The following is a 14,444-nucleotide window of genomic DNA, read 5'->3' on the forward strand; positions in this document are numbered from 1 at the left end:
ACCAACCCCCCCCCCCTTCCTTCCTCTTCCTCTTTCTCCTTTCCTCTAGTGCCTTGTTACCCATTTCTAGCTAGTGGGATCTCACATGGCCTCCACTTCTGACATCTGCCTTAGCCATCTTGACAGGGAATCCCCTCAGACTGGAGTGGGAAGGCCCCAGGCTCTGCCAGTGTCCATCTCTGTTGCGGGACTGAGGCCAAACCCTCTTCAGGGCCCTTGCCACACTCCTGGACCACGAGCCTTCAGGGGAACTGAGTGTTCAGGGCTGCTCTAGCTCGAGGGCTTCAACTGCTAGCTAGAAGCTCCTAAGTATGCCATGGTGAGGATTCTGGTGTGGCCCAGCTCTGGAGACAAGAGAGGAAGAATCTTCTGGCTACGAAGTGAACTTGGCAGCCTGAAACCTCAGTACCCAATGGGCCACAAGTGAGGCCCAGCTCTTAGGAAGTTATTTCTATCCACCTTTAGGTGTCTTGAGGCAGGGCAGGGCTGGGCCTGCCAGCAGGTTCCAGATGTAGCTCCAGCCAGGTGGTGGCCGTACTTGCAGACACACCCAGGTCCCCATGGGAACACCTCCTCCCCCATCAATTCTCTCTAGCTGAGCCTAATGACAGACTGGGCAGATGCTCACGGCCTATGCCATAGAGGTGACAGGATAGACAGGGAGAAATTGTCACAGGCTCCAGCAGAACCAGAGGGCAGAGTATCCTGTGGGCAGAAGAGGAAAGGCACAGGACAATTGAAACATCTTGTTCCACTAGGAAAGCCACCCTCTTCTTATACCTGCCCAGATCTTCAGTGGTTTGGGCACAGGGAATCTCTCTGTCTCTCTCTATCTCTCTGTCTCACACACACACACACAAACACACACATATTCACACACACACTCACATACTCACTCACGCTTCATTCCACAACATCATGACACCATTTTACACCCAGTTCTCCATGTGGTTAATTTTTTTCTTTAGTTCTCATTTTTTTCTAAGAAAAAAGCAACAAGAAAATAATTCAGAGTTTATACAAAACATCTTTACATTATTTTTTCCAAAAAGACTAGTATTTACACAAATGGCAACAGAAACAAAAACAAAAAACCCTTCCGACTGCCACCTGGAAGGGGATGGCTGTTCCGCTCCCTCTCCCACCTGGCACTGGGGTGGGCAGCTGGCCAGGAGGCAGTGTGGAGGTGGATGGTGTAAGGCCCAGCTCCTTCCATGGCCACTCTGGGAGCACCTGCAAGGCGCACTCAAGTGGCAGTCTGTTAGCAGCCGTGCTGGCAAGGAGCCGGGGTCAAAGTGCACGGCGTGCTGGCCCAGCCCTGGGCAGCTTCTTCCTCTTTCCAGGCCCCAGCCCAAGATTGGAGGAGCCAGTGGAAGCTGGGTTGAGGGGGGCACCCACTTGTGCTAGAGCCCAGAAAAGGAGCAGGCCACCTGGGCCTTATACCCGCTTAGGTCTCTGCCCTGGGCCTCTGTTTCCCCACCGGGCCAAAGGATGCCAAAGGTGAGGAGAGAACAGGGCAGGGAGGGGGAGGGGGAACTCCCAGATCTGCAGGGCAAATAGCCACCTGGGCACCTCACCTCCCTCCACCCCCATGAGGTCATCTGCCTGCAGCAGCTCTCCTGTTCCCCAGGCAACAGCCAATTAAGACGTTAATTACCGTGAGAGTGAGGGAGGCAGGAGATGCCCAAGAATCCCACAAGGAAGAGATTTTTTTTTTTGGTGGAAGGGTGGCAGCCACTACCCCATTGCCAAGATCAGCTTTGTAGAAGGAGGGTCAGGAGGACAGAGTGAAACACTTTGCCCAATGGCACTCTCATGTTCCCTCATGGGCAAGAAGAGCTCTGGCCTGCCACCCCTCCCCAAAATACCAAGGAGTTATTAAAAGAAATGCCATCCTATGCTTCCTGGCTGGCCACATCTTGCCCCAGTTCCCTTAAACTGAGCTGGGTCTGGCTCAGAAAGCCTAAGGAGGGACTGCCTTTTCCATTTTCTTTAAAAAACAGATGCAAATGAGTTGACAGCTAAAAAATGAACACAAAAACATTAAAAACAGTGATGATAGCGGACAAACAGTCCTGGGAAGGGGGAAAGGGGGTGGGGGGGGGCAGGGCCAGGGGGGCATCTTCCTGCCTGCTGTCCATCAGCGTCCAACCCTGCCCTCCAAGAAGGGGTGCCCCTGCAGAGCCCAGAGGCCTGGCCAGAGGGGGAAGGCACAAGAGCATGGTGGCTGGGGGCAAAAGCACCCCCCTCCGAAGCCCAGGGGGCAGGGCAAAAGGGGGATTATAAAAGCCAAGAAACTACAAAACTAAATACAAAGGTGGGCACAGCTGGTAAGGGGAGGGAGTGTGGGGGAGAAAGGAGAGGTGCAGTCCTGGCCGACTGTCCCTCAGGGCCCGAGGCTGCACTGGGCTCTCAGACCTTGTAGTAGATGTTCGCTGGGCTCTGGGGTGGCATCTCCTGGACGATGTAGACGGGGTGCCCGTAGTCCCCACTCACCTTCTCATAGTGGGGGCAATAGTTGTTCTCTGTAGTCCGTAAGGGGATGATGATGTCACTGGGCTCAGTGCCCGCCGTGCCACTGCCCCCCTTGGGACTGGCCAGGGTACTGAGTGAGAGGGCGGGTGCCCGCTGTTGGGTGTGCTTGCGATGCCGCTTGCGCAGCTTTAGTAGCAGAACTGTCAGGAAGATGATGATGAGCAGGAAGATGACGCAACCAGCACCAACGGCTGCAAACAATGCCACCTTGGAGTTGAAGAAGCTGTCAGGGTCCCCACTGCCACCTCCACTTGCACCTGGGCCACTCTTCTCTTCCTGGTTCACAGTCTCTGAGGAAGGAGAAGGGAGGGGAGAAATGGTCAGCCAGGGGTCCCAAGGCCCTGTTCTGCCTCACTTCAGAGACAGGGCCTGAAAATGTAGCTAAGCAATGGGTTCTGCCCTTTGGGAGACACCTATACACTCACCATGCTTGCCATCAGAGTCACCCAGGGAGCCCCGACCGCTGGGGGCCTGTGTGGCCATCTTGATAGTGTTATCTGCCTCCTTGCTCGGCCGGTTGGTGGTCAGCTGCTCAGGTGTCACAGCATTGGGGTCTGGGAGTGTGGAGAGCACAGGTTGATGGGGGACCCCACTAGCATACATGCCTCAATCATCTAGCATGGGCCAACAATGGTCTGTATATCAGACCTCAGATACTCTAACCCCATTGCCCCTCCCCTACTCCCAAACACATCCATACCCAGACAGAGACATCTGTTATGACTGGGCACTCACCTTGCCCAACCTTCATGACGATCTTCATGGTGCGTGTACGGCACACACCTCCCTCCCGGTTTTCCAGTCCCTCCAAACTCCCATTGGATGTAGCTGTAGCAAGAGGCCAGAGAAGTCAGGGGGAAAGGAAGGTCTGCCCTCATTACCTAGAAATCCTAGTGTTGTCTTAGCCCATGAGAACAGAACTGGGAATTGGGGAGTGGCAAGCAGTGAACCTTTCTACTTATCTCCCTCTCACTGGGAACAGAGTAGCTGGCCCAGCTCAGGCCACATCAGAAACTAGGCCTTCCCCCAAGGGTGCTGCTCCTTTAACATGACCAGGGCTTAGCCTTCTTTCTCAGTATCTTCTCATTGTGTGATCTCACTCAGAGGCAAAACAGTCAGAACTGGAATCATGAGGGAGGCTTCTATACAGACTAGAAGGAATCCAGTCAGGTGAACTGGGTTAGAGTCCTAATCCTGCCCCTAACTCCATGAGTGATATCATATCAGGGCAGGAAGCTCCTTCACTTCTTGGGGCCAGTTTCCCATGAAGAGAAAGTCCGGACAGCCAGCTGATCCCAAAGGGTTCTTCCAACTCTGTCACTCCCAAGATTATATCTTAGGTAGGCCAAAGAAATAAGAGAGAGCACCACAAAGTGGAGCCCTCTCCCAGCCAACTGCTAGAGCCAAGGTGAGCTGGCAGCCATCCTCTTGGTGAATGTTAGGGCCAGAATTCCAAGGCCAGGCTGGAAGGAGAGCATGCCAGTCTTCAGAGGGAACCCAGATCAAGGTGGCCTGTGTGCTATCTCACTGTACTACTTAGAAAGCTCCTAGATAAGAGAGAACCATATGACGGGAAGAGACTCACAGGTAATGTAGTAATCATGGTGCTTCTTAAACTCCAGGCCCATGTAGTTGGGGCTGAACTCCTGGAACTTAATGGTGAAGCGGATTTCCTGCTCTGGCCTATTGCAGGTGACCAGCACGTTGGGGTCAAGCACAGTGCTGCAAGCAGCTGCCTGCTCAGGCCGCACCAGGTACAGCTTGTAGTACTCGTAGGGCCGCCCTGCTTCTGCTCGGGGGCAGATGATGTCCAGCTTGTCTCCAATCTTTGGGTAGATCACCAGGCCCTTCCCACTCAGGAACCTGCCCAGAAGGGAAGAGATGGTCAGCCTCATGGTCAGGGGTCCCGGACCATCTCCAGAATCAAGGGCACAAACAATGAGGGGCCAGGCTGAGCCTACTGGGTGGAGATGGCAAGAATAGGCATTCTGTCCTCCCTCCATCCTTAGGCTGGGGGTGCAGAGAGAGAATCACACTGCCAGCAGGGTGTGGAAGGGGTGGCCCATGGGCAAGGCTGCCAGGCTTTGACTGCTTGGTAGGGTGGGGCACTGCGTAGCTGGGGGAGCCCTTTGTCCTAATGTGGCATTTCCGCAGGGGGCTGATGTGGCCAATGGTGTGAGGCTTGGGCTGCCTGGAGGTGGCAGCCCTGTCCTCTTCCCGGCCCCATCACATACATTCCTTCAGAGCCACTGCTACCATCTCCCTACCACACATGCATGTGTGTGCACACAAACATGTTGTGCACGTGCACGCGTACACACACACACACACACACACACACACAAACAAGCCCACACACAAGCCCACACATGCCTTAGCCACCACCCCTGCAGCTCCCAGAAAACAACTGGGGGAGCTCAACCTATCTGGGACCCATACCTTCTCTGACATCTTTGCTAATCTTGGGCATGATGAGGAGATATGAATAGGCATCACCTGGAACCAAGAGTGATGGGCATAGTCTCTGGCCAGGAGCAATTCCACATAGCTCTCACCACCTCCCACTCCCACAGCCCAGTGTCTTATAGGGGACTGATTCAACTCCCATAATGCAAGAATGTGAGTCCCCAAACTTGACCAGTCTCAGTCCTAAAAGAACAGAGGGAGGGGAGAAGGGGCCCAAGCAGGGACAACAGATTATGTAAGATAGGGCCCCAGGAACTTCACACATCTGTGTTCTAAACTACCCATCTCCACACTGCCTCTGTTCCAGATCCTGAGGGAGATGGACAAATTTCTTCTGAGCCAGGTTCCTCTTCTAATCCTGAAGGCCAGGCACAGGGAATAGCAGGGAGAGAGCAGCTGCCCAGGGCCATCTATTCATATCAGTGTCCTAGCCTAAGCACACAGCAAAATGGTGGTGCTATCTTGGCCATTTCTGAGCCTGGGCAGGCTGGAGCTGGAAACAAGGCAATAGTATGTAGCAAGGAAGAAGCAGACAGACTTTGGAATCAGACAGACATGGCCCTTCTGAGCTCTGCAACCTTGGATGAGCTACCTGATCTCCCTGGGTTTCCATTTCCTCACTTATAAACTGGCAAAGGTAAGAGCCCTACCCTCCTGGGATTGTGGAGGGGATGCAATGGTGCATGCAGAGTGCCTAGCACACAGTAGGCACTCAACGTGTTTGACTCCTGCTTAGAAACAGTCTAGTTTGCCAAGAGGCAGGAGGCCAGATTAACAGCAAGTACCTATGAGACCAGTCTTGCGGTTTTTTCGGCAGGTGAGGGGGAATAGAAAGAGGAGTTATGGCTCCATCCTCAAGGATTTTACTGTCTGCTGTAGGTCAGAAAAGTAAAAATGGTCCATGCTTTGGCAATAGACAGGACAAGGCTATCTGTAGGTTATGTGGGTCTAAGATGGTTCCTCAGAAGTAGCAGAATGAAAGTGGGTCCTGGGTAAGGAATTAGAAGTTAACACAGAGCAAGAGTGGACAAGAGTGGCTGGGACACAAACCCCAGGCCAGTGATTGGCCCCACAACTTGTAGAGAGAAGCAGAAGAGGAGGCCAATAAGCTCAGCTGGGGCCAGGGTAAAAGGCCTTGAGGGTCACAACAAGCAGTGTGGGGTTCATCCCACTGGAGACAGACTTTCTAGTAAGGACAATGAAGGGTTGAAAGCAGTGCTTCAACAGAACAAAGCTCACAGTGGAAAAGCATGACTCCACTTCCTGGAGGCCCATACCACAGTGGGGAGCACAAGGTATGAGTGCCTAGTCGCACAGTGCCCTCACTCAAGGGAGGGAAATGATATCCCAGGAGGTGAGTCTAGACCAAGTAGATGAAGAAAGACAGCCCTCCCTCAATGTTAAAGGAGGCTTCAACAAGCTGGGACATGCCATTTTGCTGTACAGGTCGGTAAAAACCACAATGAGAAGGTCCTTCCCTTAGTATCTAGCTTTACTGCACTCCAGAGGGCCAGAAAGGAGGTGGGCATGGGATGAAGGCCCATACAAACATTTGAGAGGAAACATCCTCACCCCATTAACCACAAAAGGCTGAGAAGTTTCACCAGATCCTCTATAACTCCCAAGGCATTTTTCGTTTTCCAATCCTCACACTGGTTCCATCCAGACAGCAGGGTTAGACAACTTCTAACTTCTTAGCACCAGAGGAACCTTTAAGACCCACAGAGTCCAGGCTCCTCATGGGAGGGAGGGAGTGATCAGATGAACATTCCTATTGAAGAGAAGTTCTCAAAGGCAACCAGAGGAGGCTAACCTCACCCAGGATGTTGACCCCTAGGGGGTCTAAGAAGACCTGAAACATTGGCTGAATCCTTGTACAGCTGCACCTCAACAAGACCCTACATGGAGGTAATAGCAGGTACACAGAGGACATGCAAATGGGGGGTATGGGCCAGCTCACCTTTCTAACCACTTGGACCTGGCCTCCTCACCAGGGAGTCTTATGGGTTCTGAGCACATCTGTGGTCACTCAGGCTCTGGAGCTCCAGAAGCGAAACACAGGGCTTCCAGCTACTTGGGGTTATCCCTTGAATCCAGACACATTGAGGTAGCAGATGTCTATATAGTGGATGGGGGAAGGGGAAGAAAAGAGGACTATTGCCCCTAACACCCTCAGACTCCTCAACCTCAGAGAAGACTTCATAAATATTCATTAGTTAATTTGCCTGGCAGCTGCAGAGGGGAAACTCACCTTCTCCTAAAGTGCAGAAGGGAGAAGACCCTGAGGAGACCTGCCTTTCCTGACCCTGATCCCCCATAATGGTGCCTTTTCAGCATCTTCTGTACCACCAGGAAACTGCTTCTTGGCCTTTGAGAAGCCCAGGAAAGTGGCAAGGGGACCTTGCCAAGGTGGACATGTGGCCAGTGAGAGTGAAACCTGAAGTCAGCTTACAACACTAGCCATACTGTATAGGAAGGACCCTGCCCATCTTTCCTCATACATATCAGGTTAGGAATAGGGGCAAGAGAGTTGGAGGAAAGATTGTCCCCAAGTTAAACTCTTTACCCCCCACTTTTCAAAAACTACTACTCCCCCATTATCAAGCCAAGCTTTCTTGCCTGGGGCCACCCCTAGACAAAGCCCTTTTCTGGAAAATAAGGGGATTGACAAGGCCCAGCAGGAAGCTTGAAGCAGGTTGCCATGGTAACCCCCCCCCCCCCCAGGCCTTCCCTCTTTAGCTTCTGATAGCCCCAGGACCCCAGTGAGCCACCCCAGGGAGTAAAGGGATTTGAAGGAGGCCATTCCAGCTCCTGTCTTATGGCCTACTTCTTCCTTCCACCCTAGCCCAAGTTTGTTTCTCAGCCTTTCTACTGAACTGAGAAGGGCCACCATGACTGCTAATCAGAATCCTGCCATTCGAGAAGCCTGAAGAGTCTGGGGCAGTAGCCTGGTCAGAGGTCAACTGTCCTCCTGTTTCTTTTGTCCCGCTGAACTCCTTTCCACCCAAACACATACAGTCTACAGTGGGGCTAGCTTGCAGATGTGGGTGTCATGCCCAGAAAGGTGCCCATGTTCCACCACGTCTACATTTTCTTCTCTCTCACCCTTCCCACAGGCTCTAGGAACCTGTGGTCAGAGATTGGGAGAGCGTGGTCCCTGGCCATGCTAGTGCAAGTCTGGTTAAGACTCTAGACACAGCTTTGATTTGGTGACCCCAGCACCACTATGCCTGCATCCACAGAGTGGCAGGACTAGCAGAGGACAGACCCCAAGCCAGAGCTCAAGTCTGCTCTCATCCCAGCAAGGGTGGGGAGCCCCCAAATTAAAGGCTCCTCTTTCATTCCCCCAGCTCCACCCAGCCCCCAAGGCAGCAGGAGCCGGCCTGGCATGTCCCAGCAGTGCCCGCCCAGGCGTGGGTGGGCAGGAACAGCAGCTGGGTCCTGGCACACAAGCAGCACTGTCGGAGGTAGGGAAGCCAGGAGAGTCCCAGAGGGTCACCCTCCCCACCTACATGGGACTACGCTCTCCCCTCTGCCCCACCAGGCTAACACTAGGGCCCATTGGGGGCTTAACACGCCCTTCCCTGTCTGCTTTCTAGGGGATCCCTGAGAGGAAGTGAGATTCCTGGCCCAGAGAGGAACCAAAGGTGAGATTCAGCACTCAGGAGGGAGAGTGCCAGGCAGTGAGTTGGCTGCCTCTAGTTCAGGTCACCCAAGCAAGGCTGCTGGTAGACCTAGCAAAATCAAATGAGGAAGCCAGAGCACTGCTCATCTGATGCAGGCAGGGCCTGAGTCATGAGGACAGATGCACGCACATCTGTGAAGTAAGAGGGGCAGGGAGATGGCACCTCTTTCCAAACCCCACGTTGAATTCCTATCTCTCCTAGATTCCAAGGTATAGCAGGATGGCATGGAAAGAATGGCATACAGCAAGCTCTACCCACTATAAGCAGACTGAGTTCAGACAATTCATTTCCCTGTTCCAGGCATATGCCTTCTCATCTGGAAATGGGGACAATTCCTACTTCCCAGGGCGGTTGGGAACAACCAATAATATTTACATATGAGGATGCTTTGTAAGTAGCAAGGTGCTGCCTGTTAGTTAGCATTGCCAAGCACATTACCATTTACGGCTTATGTTCCTGGCTGCTAGCACCCCCACCCCAAATGACCACTATGAAAACACACCCAGGAGGAGTGGGTTATGGTACACAAGGCAAGGAACCCAGAATGTGGCTGGTAAGCATCCCACCACAGCTCCCCTGATAATCATGGAGTGTACCCTCCCCCAAACCTGGTGTTCTCATGGCAATAAGCTGCCTCCTGGCTGGCCCACCTCCTCCACAGTCCAAACCCCAGAAAAGAGTAGTATCCAGGGCCTGGCCGTCCCCATTCACCTGAGCTGATGAGGCAACAAAGAACCTGAGGGGATACAGGGAACCCTCAATTTAGCCTGCACCCCAGCCTCACAGGCCCTTCTTGCCCTGGCCTGGCTGCCTGGGGTGGGGGTGGGGAGGAAGGGGAACAGGAAACTTTAGGAGCTGCTGGGTTCCCATCACTCTCAGGCCCCCACCTGTGGCCAATCAGCCACAGAGTAGGAGAGGTCAGCCACCCTGGAAAGGGGCCCCCTGAGCTGGCCTCCCCAGGACTGTGAGCTGGAACAGCTGTGAGGGGGCTGGGGCCAACACTTTGGCTTGTGGCAGGCAAGCCTGGGTTAGGGTCTGCAGCTGCCCCCACCCATGTTGGATGGAGTCAAGGGTCCTGGACACCAAGCTGAACCCCCCACCCCCAACCCCTTATAGGGAAGGTGTAATGTGATCTCAGGCACATTCCCACTCCCTGGAGGTGGGGGAACCTGAGTGGGAGGCAGGAAGGGGTCAGAATGGGACTGAGAGACTGAACTGCAGCAGCTGGACTTGGCTGAGGACTCAAGTGTGAGGCCTACCGGCTGCCCCAAGCTCTCAGGGGAAGAAGCTGGGGGAGGGGGCTGCTCTGGGACCTTCCATCACAGCCCCCAACCCACCCAAGCACATGCATTCATTCTGGTTTCTCCCAACCTCTAGTGGGACTAAACCTGCTTCCCCAACCTGTGTTCATCTGGGTAATCTGACAGGAGGGGCCGAAGAGGCAGAAGCTAATGCCACCCATTCAAAGACCCCAGCACGGATTTGGGAAAGAAGCTGGAAGTCTTAAGCCGGCCCTTCCAGCTCCCCTCTTCCAGTCAGGACTGGGGCTACACGCACCCTGGAACCTGGAAACATACCCCCAGCCCCATCACTTCTTTATTTTGATTTTTTTCCCAAGAAGGAAGCAATTAAGCAAGGTTTATAGGCACTGGGAGATTTGAGGGGTGGGGTGGGGGTGCCAGCTCCTGACAAGGCTGAGTAAAGAGACCAAAAGCAGGGAGGAAGAGGGGAGGGAAGAGAGAAAATGAGCCTGTGAGGGAGAGCACGGGCATGTTCGAGAAACAAAAGGACTTGAGAAAAAGAGGCAGAGAGTGACTAAGAGTGAGAGGGAGTGTGAGAAAGAGGGAGAGCAGGCGAACCTAGCTGGAGAGGGGAGGTGAGCACAGCTCACAGAGGGTGTGAGAGGGCAAACCAGACACAGACCTAAGAGGGAGAACTCGGAGGCAAAGAGGGAGAGACAGACAGAGAAAGACTGTTTAGTTGAAAGGCTGTGGCAGCCTGAGGGTTGGACGCGGTGGCAGAGGCAGCCCCCAGAGCTTGAGTGGAGCTGAGGGCAGTGCCTCCCTCCTGTCCTCCTGCCCATCCCCCATGTGCCAACACACACAGACCCTTGGGCATAGATGGAACTGGGAGTGTGTGTGTGTGCAGGGGCGCCAAGATCAGTCCCCCACCATTCTCAGGATCTGTTCAATTATGGGATAGAATTTGTGCAGGTCCTACTGAGTCCTCAGCCACCCCCCCACCTTACCGCCCCCTCAAGGATGCCTGCCCTCAGCTTGAAGTGGATGGTGGCGTGGGCAGAACTCAAAAACCTATAAACTGGTCCAGAGAACTAAAGGCTCAGAACACAAAAACGGAGAAGCTCAGAGAGATCTTGTTTCTCCCAGCTCCCCCCCCAACTCTGCAGGAGGGCTCCTTTCCAGCTGTGGAGCTGCATGCTATCTCTGGTTAGAGACCCCGAGAGAGCAATTAGGTCACTCCCATGAGCCCCTATAATGGGCTACCCCAGGCGATTTCAGCTATCCTGGTTCAAGAGAGAGCATTTCCAGCCTCCACCCTTACATGAGGGAACTGGGCTCTTCAGAACCTTTCCCCTGCTTAGCTCAGGGGTCCCCAGACTATCTTGAATCCCTGCTGTTAGGAGAGCTCTGCACCCAGGTTGGCTTCTGGGTGGGGGAGAAATTCTTGTCAATCCCTTTCCTTGTACCTTGTTCTCTTTCCCAAACCCTCAACTGACCTTGTTTTAACCATCCCACAAACCAGTAAATAGGACTCTGCCTTAACCCAAAGAGAATAGAACTAGAGAAGCTGATTTCTTCCACTCCAGGGCTAAGAGACACACTGTCCCTGGAACCTAAGAGGCCAAGGGAGGCAGGAGCCCGGGGAAGTTAGTGGGGAGCCCATGAGAGTGGACAGGGATTCCGGATACAAACATCAGAGAGCATAGAGGGCAGGCCAAAGCCCCCCAGTTTCCCACTAAGTAGAGGTGTCTGCACATTGCCAGGATCTCCACAAAACAGGAAGAGCAATCTTGACCCTGGATTTCAACCCCAGTACTGAATGCCAGAAGAGTAAAAGGTCCAGAGGTCACCACACAGCCCCAGCGACTCTTCACTAACAGCCCAGAAACCACTGAGCCACCGCCCTAAAAGGTGTGTGTGTTGTTTGGGGTAGGGGGAACTGTGAAGGGGGAAGGAGGAGGAAGAAAAGAAAGGATCTTCTCTACATAGCTACCTCGCTAACCCCTTGGGAAAAGCTAAGCATAGCTTCCCAATCTGAGAGACATAGGGTGGGGGGCCAACGGGATTCGCTTGAGCAGGAATCCTTCGACCCCCCAACCACCTCCCTCGCCAGCTCGGACGCCACTCTCTGCCTGGGCCGGCTCTCGAAGCTCTGCCACCGGCTCCATTAGACCCCCGACAGGCGCTGGATCGAAACCACCCCCTCCCAGATACCTCTCCCACTCCGCCCCTCTCCAACCGCCGCCTTTGTGAGCCTGGGAGCTGCGCCCGCCCTTCCACGGCCCGGCAGGGAGAAAAGAGGGGCTAGAAGAGACGGCAAAGCGGAAAGCTAGAGAGGCAAACAGGGAAGAAAGAGAAATGAAAATGGGAGAAGCCCGAATGGGGATACAGGCGCTGCCACCCACCCCAAGCGCGGTGTCCCGCGCTGTGGTCCTTTCACAGCTAAACAAACGAGGAACCTGTGTTCTGGCCTCGCCCCCACCCAGGTCACGCTAGCCCCTCGAGCGGCTCTCGGCGAAAACCGTCACGTTCCCAAGGGCCCCATAGGGTAATGCGTTCTCTCCCCCACCCAGCTCTCGGGTGCGCCCTCGAGCGCCGGGACTCCCAGCTCCGCCTGGCGCCACCATCCCGACTTGATCCGGGACGTGCGGAGGAGAAGGCGGGGAAGCCAAAGGGTCACAACCCAGCCGAGTGCCCCCACCCCACCCCGCCGCACCCTGCTCCGCCCGCCCGCAGGAAAACACACACGAAAACGACAGATACAAAATGGGGTACCGCTCTTCCTCGGAACACCTCCCCACACGCACTCGGAGGCGCGTGGCCTCACCCTGTAGGAGTGCCTCCCACCCCCAGGGATCAGAGCCAATAAGTTACTTACTTGGGGTTGAGGGAGCTCCAGGACACGGGCTCCAGGTTCTTGGCCAACGGCGTGGCAAGCCGGCACAGTGCCAACACGACCATCGCCACAAGCCACTTGCCGAGCCAACGCTGCCCAGGCCGGGCCATCTTCCCGGGTGCAGGCTGCACTTGGGATTCCCTGGCGCCTCCTCAGCAAACTGGCCTCGCCTTCCCGTGCTGCGCTGCGCTCTGAACCGCTCAGGCGCCCATCCTCCGCAGTCGCCGGCCTTGAAGTGCTCCCCTCCCGCCGGCTTCGGTGTCGCTCTTCTCCGCCCGGCGGGCCAGGAGGACTCACTGGGCAGCTGTCCCCAACCTGGGCATGGGCCGCAGCCTCCGATGGCTCGTTCCCTTGGTCTCTCCGCCGCACGAGGGGCGACGGGGGCTCTGCGCCCCCGGGTGATCTGGCCCGATTCCGCTCGGCTCCCGGAGACTGTTCGAGACTGCGCGCCCTCTCCCTGACTGGGTCTCCCCACTGAAGACTCGGTGGCCGCCCCGACGCCTCGACCGTCTCGGGATCGACGCCCCTCGGAAGAAATGGGAGTCTCCCCACAACACGAGCTCAATCCGGGGGCTCCCGGCTGGGTCGCCCTGGCACGGTCTCTGTTCCTCCAGGCCACACTGGGACTCTGGGCTTCGCGCCCCCCGACAGCTTCTACTTCAGTGGGGCCCCCGTTCAGTGTACTTAGAAGAGCGGGAAGACGCAGTCGAGCGAGCCAGTTCCATCAGTTTTCTATTCGGAAGCCTCCGCCGGGTAGCCCCGCAGCCCCTTCGCCGACTCCTAGCTCCCCGGAGATTGCGCCCGAAGGTCTGCGGCCAGTGCGAGCCTCACACAACTCCCACTGCTGTCCAGCGCGCATAGACTCCCTTCGGCTGCCGCTGAGCTGTCTACTCCCCTGCTCAGGCGAACGCAAGGCCAACCCTACTCCTCTTAGCCAATAGTAAGCTCCGTCTCGGGGGTCCTCGTCCCGTACCACGCCCCCAGAACAGGAAGGGGGCGGGGCTTCTGGGAGCTCTTAAGGACGCCGTGCTCGCGATGGCACCAATCTCAGAGTGTGGCTCCTGCGGTTAGGGGTGGGTCTGGTATAGTCCCGTTCCCAGAGCGCGCAGCCCGTGGGAAGTTGGAGCTCCTCAAGGGCTGTCGGCCTGCCCTCTTCCCGCGCGCCTAGTCAACACTGGCCCACTGACCTGGGCCACACAGGCCCTGTCACAAGTATCCCGTGAAAGTACTTCCATTCTCTTTACGCAGGAGCCCTGAAGTCGTGCTCTGTGCCCCTCTCTCTGGCAAAAACAGCCTGTTTGCTCTTGGTCCCATCTCACGTAGAGTTCTGGTGGTCTTTTCTCCTTCCCTAGCAATGCAGTGTCTGCTTGCACTTGGACCTGGAGTCCTAAACATACGGATAGCGTTAGGTAATGGAGACTGAGAGAGGTCAGGTACAAGTACGGGATGGAGGTGGGTGGGAGGTGAGTTCTTTGCCCCTGGGGACTGGGCCTTCGGAATCTCAGCTTTAGGGGAAAGCCTTGTGGGACCCAGGAACCCAAATTTGGCGTCGTGTCCTGTCCGAAGTCGCAGGCAAGGCCCCGGAATAGGCCAGCGGGGATGAGTGAGTGAGAGAGTACC

The 14,444-nt window shown here is 55.3% G+C and overlaps 1 protein-coding gene across 1 annotated transcript; it reads right to left on the bottom strand.

Moving 5' to 3' along the window:
* Window positions 1–1,002: 1,002 nt before the first annotated feature.
* On the bottom strand, window positions 1,003–13,724 carry EFNB1 (ephrin B1). Its single transcript, XM_081793721.1, has 5 exons — window positions 12,807–13,724; window positions 4,121–4,398; window positions 3,271–3,363; window positions 2,961–3,089; window positions 1,003–2,825 (listed from the first exon to the last, which is right to left on the bottom strand). The coding sequence occupies exons 1-5, from the start codon at window positions 12,932–12,934 to the stop codon at window positions 2,413–2,415; spliced, it is 1,041 nt and encodes a 346-aa protein (XP_081649847.1). The 5' UTR covers window positions 12,935–13,724; the 3' UTR covers window positions 1,003–2,412.
* Between the last annotated feature and the right edge of the window lie 720 nt (window positions 13,725–14,444).

This window comes from Panthera onca, chromosome X, assembly GCF_046562875.1.
Source record: "Panthera onca isolate mPanOnc1 chromosome X, mPanOnc1 haplotype 2, whole genome shotgun sequence".
Classification (NCBI taxonomy): Eukaryota; Metazoa; Chordata; class Mammalia; order Carnivora; family Felidae; genus Panthera; species Panthera onca.

Excerpts from the sequence above, each read along its gene's own strand:
- EFNB1 (XM_081793721.1), bottom strand. The coding sequence starts at position 12,934 with ATGGCCCGGCCTGGGCAGCGTTGGCTCGGCAAGTGGCTTGTGGCGATG. Across the intron at positions 3,364-4,120 it reads CCATGATTACTACATTACCT|CTACATCCAATGGGAGTTTG; the intron begins GTGAGTCTCTTC and ends CTCTTGCTACAG. Across the intron at positions 2,826-2,960 it reads TGACTCTGATGGCAAGCATG|AGACTGTGAACCAGGAAGAG; the intron begins GTGAGTGTATAG and ends CTCCTTCCTCAG.